This window comes from Leiobunum rupestre, chromosome 4 (assembly GCF_980474605.1).
Source record: "Leiobunum rupestre chromosome 4, qqLeiRupe1.1.hap1, whole genome shotgun sequence".
Lineage (NCBI taxonomy): Eukaryota > Metazoa > Arthropoda > Arachnida > Opiliones > Sclerosomatidae > Leiobunum > Leiobunum rupestre.
This window is the reverse complement of record NC_143387.1, coordinates 69,931,153-69,941,460: the sequence shown is the minus strand read 5'-3', so window position 1 is coordinate 69,941,460 and position 10,308 is coordinate 69,931,153. Positions and strand designations below refer to the sequence as shown.

Genomic DNA, 10,308 nt, shown 5'->3' with positions numbered 1-10,308 from the left:
ATAATAATAATAATAATAATAATAATAATAATAATAATAATAATAATAATAATAATAATAATAATAATAATAATAATAATAATAATAATAATAATAATAATAATAATAATAATAATAATAATAATAATAATAATAATAATAATAATAATAATAATAATAATAATAATAATAATAATAATAATAATAATAATAATAATAATAATAATAATAATAATAATAATAATAATAATAATAATAATAATAATAATAATAATAATAATAATAATAATAATAATAATAATAATAATAATAATAATAATAATAATAATAATAATAATAATAATAATAATAATAATAATAATAATAATAATAATAATAATAATAATAATAATAATAATAATAATAATAATAATAATAATAATAATAATAATAATAATAATAATAATAATAATAATAATAATAATAATAATAATAATAATAATAATAATAATAATAATAATAATAATAATAATAATAATAATATTAATAATAATAATAATAATAATAATAATAATAATAATAATAATAATAATAATAATAATAATAATCAGCTAAGCTATTACCCAAGGCACCACCTTAGGCCCAATTAATTCGTTTTAATCACGATTAATTAATTTTGATCACCATTAGTTCGATTTGATCATGATTAATTCGGTTTAATCACGATTATTTAATTTTAACCATGATTAATTAATTTTAATCACGGTTAATTCATTTTAATCACGAATATTTAATTTTAATCAAGATATATTCATTTTAATCACGAATATTTAATTTTAATCAAGATATATTCATTTTAATCACGAATATTTAATTTTAATCAAGATATATTCATTTTAATCACGAATATTTAATTTTAATCAAGATATATTCACTTTAATCCCGATTATATAATTTTAATCACGATAAATTCAATTTAATCACGAGTGTTTATTTTTAATCATGATTAATTCATTTTATTCACGAATAATTCATTTTAACCACGATTATTTCACTTTAATCACGATTAATTCATTTTAATCCGATTATTTTATTTTAATCCGACTATTTCATTTTAATCACGATTAATTATTTTTAATCATGATTAATTCGTTTTGATCATGATTAATTTGTTTTAATCACGATTAATTCATTTTGATCACGATTAGTTCAATTTGATCACGATTAATTCGGTTTAATCACGATTATTTAATTTTAACCATGATTAATTCGTTTTAATCACGGTTAATTAATTTTAATCACGAATATTTAATTTTAATCAAGATATATTCACTTTAATCACGATTATATAATTTTAATCATGAATAACTCATTTTAATAACGAATAATTAATTTTAACCACGATTATTTCACTTTAATCACGATTAATTCATTTTAATCCGATTATTTCACTTTAATCACGATTAATTCATTTTAATCCGATAATTTTATTTTAATCCGACTATTTCATTTTAATCACGATTAATTATTTTTAATCACGATTAATTCGTTTTGATCACGATTAATTGGTTTTAATCACGATTAATTCATTTTGATCACGATTAGTTCGATTTCATCACGATTAATTCGGTTTAATCACGATTATTTAATTTTAACCATGATTAATTCTTTTTAATGACGGTTAATTCATTTTAATCACGAATATTTAATTTTAATCAAGATATATTCACTTTAATCACGATTATATAATTTTAATCACGATAAATTCATTTTAATCACGAGTATTTCATTTTAATCACGATTAATTATTTTTAATCACGATTAATTATTTTTAATCACGATTAATTATTTTTAATCACGATTAATTATTTTTAATAGCGATTAATTATTTTTAATAGCGATTAATTATTTTTAATTACGATTAATTATTTTTAATTACGATTAATTATTTTTAATCACGTTACTTATTTTTAATCACGATTAATTATTTTTAATCACGATTAATTCATTTACTCATAATTTAATAAATTTACTCATAAATTAATCAATTTGTTAACTCATAATTTAATCATTTTAATCACTATTATATCTAATTTCCATTTTGAGGGTATCCTAATAATCACGTAGTGACCTGCTCCTCGAATTTATTGCTTACGATGATGTAAGTATATTTTATTATAAGTAACATAATGACACTTCTCATTGTTTTCTTGTTAATTTTCTGACCGAACCTTTTTTTCGACACTGACACTCCGACTTGGACTAGCAACCAAACGGAGTAGAATTTTATCGTCCTTGGTATTAGTTTATTTCAATTTGGGCATATCTCGACAATAGGGGGCTTCTGATGGCGCAATAACTCCGCAAACGTAAAATATAAAAATAGTAATAGTTTTAATAAGCTATAGTTTCTTCTTCCTAAGTGTATTTTGAAAAACCATCTGGAGCCTGCGAAGGTACATGTTTCAAGAGAATAACGTATTAGTAGTAAACTTCTCCCGTAAGAGTATATATACTTCTAGTAAAAGAAACAAGATGGCGCTATTAAAAATTTGCAAATTTTATTTTCCCTACGGTGGAAGTACCTTTTCCGAGTCCTTTTATTCAGTACAAGCTAAAAATTTCCAAAATTTTTTTTTTATATATTTAAAATTTTGAAAAATATATTTATATTTTTATATCTTTAAATTTTTAAAAAATATATTTATATTTTGATATATTTAAAATTTTGAAATTTTTTTTTATATTTTTATATATTTAAAATTTTGAAAAATCTATTTTTATTTTATATATTTTTGTAAATATTGTCATAGTTCTTTTATTCAGTACAAGTTAAAATTTCTATTTTTTTAAAATATATTTAAAATTTTTAAAAATATATTTAAATTTGTATGTATATATTTTTAAATTGTCCCATTTCTTTTGTTCAGTGAGATAAATTCAAAAATATATGTATTTTTATAGATTTTTAAAATTATTTCTAATTCTTATATGCCTTACTATCTTAAAATTTAAAAGACAAACATTTATATTTTTATGTATTTGTAAAATTAGACCTAGTCCTTTTATTCAGTACAAGCTTAAAATTTCCAAAAAATATTTATTTTTATATATTTGTAAAATTAGTCCTAATTTTTAAATGCACTACTGGCTTAAAATTTTGAAAAAATTATTATTTTTATATACTTAATCCTAAACCTTAATTTCACTATTATCTAAAAACGTTTCAAGAAATGGCGTTTACAAGGTTTTAGCAACGAACAAAGGAGCGGTAGGATATTCCATTTGTGGCCTCTACGTCCGAGAGGGCCGAGCTTTATCCTCCGGCCTCCAAAACCAGCGGCCTTCTCGCAATGTCCAGAAGCCTCTTTTTCTTTTCGCGCTGAGCAATTGGACCCCAGCGAGCCGTTCACTATCGAAATAGAACCTGAGAAATAGAGAAAATAAATAGAGAAAAGGGATGTCCTTTCGGTGATTGAGAATTTCATTCTCAATCACCGGAAGGACACAAAGCTGTTTGCTTGGCTCCCACTGCTTTCCCCCGTTCCTCCCCCACCCGCGCCCCCATCTCAATCACCAGAATTTCCAATCACCAGAATTTCTAATCACCAGAATTTCTAATCACCAGATTCCCCCGTTCACGGGTTGCTTTCCCCCACCCCCCATTCACTGGATACTTTATCTCTCGTTCACCAGCTCCTTTCCCCCATTGCGTTCACCCCTTCTAATCACCAGTTGCTTTCCCCCATCCCCATTCTCCAGAATTTGTTTTCCTCGCGCAGATATCTGGAGATTAGATTTTTACCCGTTTGCTTATCGCTTCAGAACTCCTTAATTTCTAATCTCTAGGCAATAATAACAAGTTATTTTCAATTTAATTAATTTTTTATTTTATTTTAGAACTTTGTTTACATGTTAGTAGGTACTATCAGATATTCCATTAGATGGTTATCTTGCGCATTACACAATGAAAACAAATTAAAGTAGCTAAGTTTACAGGTTAATTGATTATCTACGAGTAAATTAGTAAAATCTTGTAGTACTTCCGAGGGTGATTTAAAACAGCCAAAATAAGATTTTACTTGATGGTACGAATTAAATTGATCTGGGTACAAAAATAAACCCTCGAAAGGTTTTCCATATAATAATTCGTGAATTTTTTTAAGGTTTTTAACAATAGCTAAGTACATGCATTCGATAACATTTTTATGTTCGTTTAAAAGATTTATTTGAAACCGAATAAAATCATTTTTTTTTTGGAACTCACCGATTTCGCGAGCTCCCAGATCCAGAACATGACCGTAGGCTGAGCTAAATTTGATGTTGTTGTTGTTCGTGGCGACGACGGATACGTTGTTGCCGTGATAGTCGATGATGTTGTGGGTTAGAGACGATGCTCCGGTTTGCGTAGCGGCGAAAAGCTCCCCCCAAAGAGAGAGTAGATTGGTGAAAGCTTCGGAGGTCAGGAACAGAATATTTTCGTTCGATTTTTTGAAGAAGAGAACTTGTAATTTTGATCCGTCGAAACCAAAAGAAATGTAGACTGATCCTCCTAACGTGATTTTTATGTTGATACGTCTTTCTTTGCCCATGCGTTTGGATACGGTATGCGTCTCGGCTATAGAAAATGAAAATGTTAAGCCTTTGTCTATTGAAATAGTAATAGTATTAATAAAATAATGCTTACCAATAGATCGTTTTTCCATGTTTACGGTAGATGACGAGAGCAAAGCGGATGCACTTCTTTTCAGTTCAGCGTCTCAGAGAGAAATGACGCATGGGAGATTAATCAGTTCCTATCTTGTTGAGATTAATTCATCACGTGATCTAAACTTCAAATAACCCTCAAATTCTATCGGCTCTCTCTCTCAGAGATAACTGTTCTAGACACTCGAAATTAAACCGTCCCGTTCTCGAAACTACCTCTAATTATTCCCATTGACGTCACATATTAATCCACTTGGAAGAAGAAAAAAACCCATTGTAGTTTCCTCTCGAGAGCTTGTGATGCAATCATATCCTAGAAAACAATACAATTAATAGAAATTAACATAAAATTAGTATACTTTTAATACCATTTTGTGAACTACAGTGAAAAAAGTTACAATTTTACGGTAGAAACGTTTTCAAAATACCACAAAATGAACTCAAATAAGAAAATTGTAATTAAAATAATCACTAAGGCTATAATTTTAGAAGGTTGTTTCAGGACGGTGATTATGGCTGATGTTTGTACTTCAGTGTCCATATCGGAAATGAAGTTATATGGAATATTTTGCGTAAATAAGTATAAATTTTAGCATAACCCAAATATATTCTCGAGAACTGAACAAGTTCTTTGGGAATAAGAGATAAGCTTACTATCTTCCCCTAGGCCCTATATAAGGGGGTGCCTGAACCGGGGGAACGTCACTCAATTGTTGTTCTTTGTGCGTCTAGTACCAGGATTTTTTTTTGAAGCGCGCTCTCTCTCTACGTAAGTTTATTTTGATTTTTTTATAGTAATTTTTTTGAATAAGGTTTAAGTAAATTGGCATAAAAATGAAAGGTGTACATTACCCAGAAATTAATTTAGTTGATACCCCGGAAATGATTATAATCGACTCCCCAGAATTGATTGATATAACTGATAACGAGCTCCCGGAAGTACCCATAGTAACTTTACCCGATTCTCCAGAAATGGAAATAATAGATTTAACTGATACCCAAGATCCTACCCTTTCCTTAACTACAGTAACTGATTCGCAATTGGAACGTTTAAAAGAAATGACAATGGTACGAGATTATCTTAGAGAATATCAACTAACCCATCAAATTTGTTCGCCCCCTATCGTTAATTTACCTTCACCCCTTTTAAGACCTAGTTCTATCCCACCTGACGAAGTACGTTATTCGCCCTCGTATACGCCTATGGATGCTCCCTCACCCTTTCTAGAATCAGATGACACGTGCCACTCTTTATCTTTGGAAGATAATTTTATCACGTCGCCCCCCAGTACGGACAGCATTCAGCGTTTAGCTGAGAACGTACAAGTTGCCCGACGGGACGCGGAGGAACTTGCAGCCGCAGCAGCAAGAGCAGCCGAAATGTTCGAGGAAGCTAAAGCGTTGTTAGCTGCTCGTACGGCTAGTAGTAGCAGGCCACATCATAATATTTCCCCTCAGCGTAATAATGACCCTATAGCGGTCGCTGGCCCCTCACGAGCTCCGCAGTATTCACCTCCACCGTCTCAGACTGCTGAGAAAAACGCGAACTCCGAGAACGCAAATTTGGCTGCCCCCACTTCGTCTCCTCCTCAAGTTGGAGGTGGGCTGGTTGACGTTCCAATAACGCCTCCATCCTTTCCTAATTTACCAGGTTCTATTAAAATATTAAATAATAATATCCAAAATTTCCCAAATTTTGGACTAATGGGACGGACTTTAAATGTCCGGTTAGAAAATAATATAGAAAACGGTATTTATATATTGATGGAAACCCTATTGGAGGACTGTTTGCCTTCAGATATGGTTTCGGTTTCATTCGTGAACGTTACTAACCCCGGTTTTCAAATTAACGTCAGTTTCCGGCGTCGGGACCAATTAGACTTGCAATGGTTGATGACGTATATCGATGAAAAAAGTTATAGATCCGAGAACGATGGTAGTTTTTTTGAAGGAATAGTTACGGTTACGTTTAATCGAGTCAGATTACCGCAAGGAGGAACTAGATCAGTTAGATTAGGGATTTCCCTTGAAAAAGAGTTTTCTTTTTATAAACATTGCACGATAACGATAAATAACCAGGATAAAATTTGTTTAGCACGCGCTCTTGTAGTAGCCATAGCTCATAGAGAATACATGGATAATAAAAATGATGTAGAACTTAAAAGAAAATATACTACTATAAGACAGTGTAGAGGAAAAAATATTGAAACGCTATTACAGACCCGCGAAGCTAGGACCCTTTTGGTATATTCTGCATTAACAGACGAAGAATGCGCTGGTCCGGACGCTTTAACTCGCTTCCAAGAAATCTTACCTGAATACAGTATTATCGTTTTTCGATTACACGATCCCGTACCCTTAGTTATTTTCGGCGACATCGAAGAAGAGAGGGAACTAGAAGGGCCTCTCCGCAAACGTCTTTATCTTCTAAATATTGACAGACATTTCAACGTAATTACTAACCCCAAACCCCTTTTCGCGTTTAATTACTTTTGTGAAAAATGTTTAGTAGGTTTTAATAATCTCAGTGAGCATAAATGCATTCTTTTCTGTCACGCTTGTTGTAGAAAACAAGATTGCAGGAAGGACGTGGATAAAATAACTTGCCAAACATGTTTAAGAGTTTTCCCTAATCAAAATTGTTACGATTACCATTTATCAGGACCTGAGCCCTTATGTAATAAAATTTACGTTTGTAATCTTTGCGGAAAATTTATCAGTATGTTTAAGCGTAAGGCAGTACACGTTTGTGGAGAGACCTATTGTCTTTCGTGTAGTGAGTTTAACCCCGCAGGTCATCTATGTTACATGCAACCTTTAAAGACCGTCCGTAAAGATTCTGCCGATAAAACTACTCGCTCTCGAATAAATAGCAATAATAAACGGGTCCACGACTCCGACAATGAACAATCTCCACTGACCAAGAGAAGTACTCCAAAAACGGAAGTCTTTGTTTTTTATGACTTGGAATGTAAACAAACAAATCGTACTGACGCCAATGCTTTGATTCACGAACCAATTTTATGCGTTTCGCAAAAAGCGTGTAAATTCTGTTTCGAAGAAAAAGATAGTCAGTACGCATGCGCTAAATGCGGTAGTGGTCCTCGGGAGAAAATATTTCTCTCAAAAGACCCCGTAGGCGATTTTCTAGAGTATCTTCGTACGCTTAACAGAGTGGCTGATAAGATAATATGTATTGCCCATAACGCTAAAGGTTACGACGCGCAATTTATAGTACGTAAAATGATCGATTTAAAGTGGACCCCTAAAGTCTTGACAGACGGGACCAAATTCATGTATGTACAGTATAAAAAATTAAAATTCTTAGATTCCTTAAATTTTATGCCCTTTGCCCTTTCTCAATTCGTTTCCACATTTGGTTTAGATAATAATTTAAATAAGGGATATTTTCCGCATTTACTGTTTAATACCGTAGACCATGAATTTGATCCAGCCCGTTCGAACGAAACCAATTACGTACTACATAATGACATGCCTCCGATGGACGCGTACGACCCTAATCGTTTAAGCGGTAAGGCCTACGATGAATTTATCCAGTGGTATAACGATTCCCTGTCCGAAGCTTGCGGTAATTCGGACCCCAACTTTAATTATTTTGATTATAAAAGAGATTTAATCCGGTACTGTCGCCAGGACGTAAACATTCTTTTGCAAGGCTGTTTATCATATCGTTCTATTTTCATGGATAAATTTGAAATAGACCCGTTCTTAACTGCGATAACGATTGCGGGAGTATGCAGTTTTATCTTTAGGAAACACTTTTTACAGTCCGATACGATTGGTGTAGTGCCCCCTTTCGGCTATCGTATGAACTGCAACCAGAGTTTTGTAGCGATCGAATGGCTTGAATGGATGTCTCACTTACGAGGGAAGGAAATTCAGTCTGCTTTTAATGGATTTGAACCTAGAATTCTTAACATTAACGTGGACGGACTTCTCGATAACGAAGTCTTTCAATATCACGGATGTTATTTTCACGGGTGTAAAAAGTGTTTTCCTATCAATAGAAACTTAGCGTTATACGGCGACCACACTCAGACCCATAATTCGCGATACGCGTCAACCATTGCTACCACTAACCGTTTGAAACAATTGGGATACACTGTCCATGAAAAATGGGGATGTACCTTCAAAGCTGAGCGGAGTACTAACCCCGCCATCAACGCATATCTTTCTACCGAAAATTTAAAATTAAAAATTAAAGAACCAATCTGCCCCCGCGAAGCCTTTTTCGGAGGACGTACGTCAGCCTTGAAATTACATCACAAGTGTAAAGAGGGGGAGGAAATTAAATACATTGATATTTGTTCACTCTATCCGTGGTGTAACAAGTATTGCAAGTTACCCGTGGGACACCCTAAAATACATGTAAAAGCTCCTTTCCCTGACATTTCTACCGTAAACGGATTAATAAAAGCCACAATGTTACCGCCTCAAGCTCTCTACCATCCCGTTTTACCCCAAAGAATAGGATCGAAACTAGTGTTTGCCAACTGCCAAAAATGTAGTGAGTCTCGAAACCAGCAGGATTGTCCCCACGAAGACTCAGAGCGACAAATAACAGGTACTTGGGTTGCAGACGAGGTACAGTTGGCAATCGAAATGGGTTACAAGGTCATTTCTATTCACGAAATTTGGGAATACGAGGTAGTAAAATACGACCCGATATCGAAAGAGGGCGGTCTTTTCTCCGAGTACGTCAACGCGTTTCTTAAACTCAAACAGGAATCCAGCGGCTTACCCGCGGGAATAGAGACCGATGAAGAGATTAAGAAATACGTTGACGAATATTACGAAAAGGAAGGAGTAAAACTTGATCCTACCAATATTAAAAAGAACCCTGGTCTTCGTACCATCGCGAAGCTTTGTCTTAACTCTTTTTGGGGTCGTTTTGGTTTAAACCCTCGCAAAGACCAATCGGCTATTATTAGCGATCCCAAAAAGTTTTTCGATTTATTCTTAGACCCCGACATAGAAGTTAAATCGGTTATTCCCTTAAGTCAAACGCATTGCGTGATCAAGTGGGCGTTTTTGAAAGATATTGATCTTGTTTACCCAAACACGAACGTAGTAATTGCCGCCTATACGACCGCAATGGCTAGGATCAAGTTATACTCTTATTTAAGGAGATTAGGCCAGCTTACGTATTATTATGATACGGATAGTTGCATTTATCTAAAAGAACGAGATGGAATAGAGATTGATACGGGCAACTATCTCGGAGACATGACCGATGAGTTGGCAAAGTACGGAAAAGGCTCGTACATCCAAGAATTGGCAACAGGTGGCGCAAAAAATTACGCCTTTAAAGTACTGAACCCTACGACCGGTAAAGTCTCCTACGAAATGAAAGTCAAAGGGTTCCGTATAAATCAAGGCATTAAAGATTTGGTTAATATGGACACGCTTAAAAGATTAATAGGTGTCGACGGAGAAACGAACGAGCCAGTAACCGTACCCCAGCCGAGGCAGATTTTGCGTCTACCTGATCATACGGTCGTTTCCGTCGACCGTACTAAAATCTATAGACCCGTCGTAGACAAGGTACGGTTACTGGACGACTTCACTACGGTACCCTACGGCTATAAAGCGAATCTAATTGCTAATTCTCGCTAAAAATTA

The 10,308-nt window shown here is 33.0% G+C and overlaps 1 protein-coding gene across 1 annotated transcript; it reads right to left on the bottom strand.

Moving 5' to 3' along the window:
• Positions 1 to 3,866: 3,866 nt before the first annotated feature.
• LOC149948878 (uncharacterized) lies at positions 3,867 to 4,978 on the bottom strand. The gene is made up of 2 exons (XM_090171176.1): positions 4,646 to 4,978; positions 3,867 to 4,576 (listed from the first exon to the last, which is right to left on the bottom strand). The coding sequence occupies exons 1-2, from the start codon at positions 4,662 to 4,664 to the stop codon at positions 3,867 to 3,869; spliced, it is 729 nt and encodes a 242-aa protein (XP_090027302.1). The 5' UTR covers positions 4,665 to 4,978.
• Between the last annotated feature and the right edge of the window lie 5,330 nt (positions 4,979 to 10,308).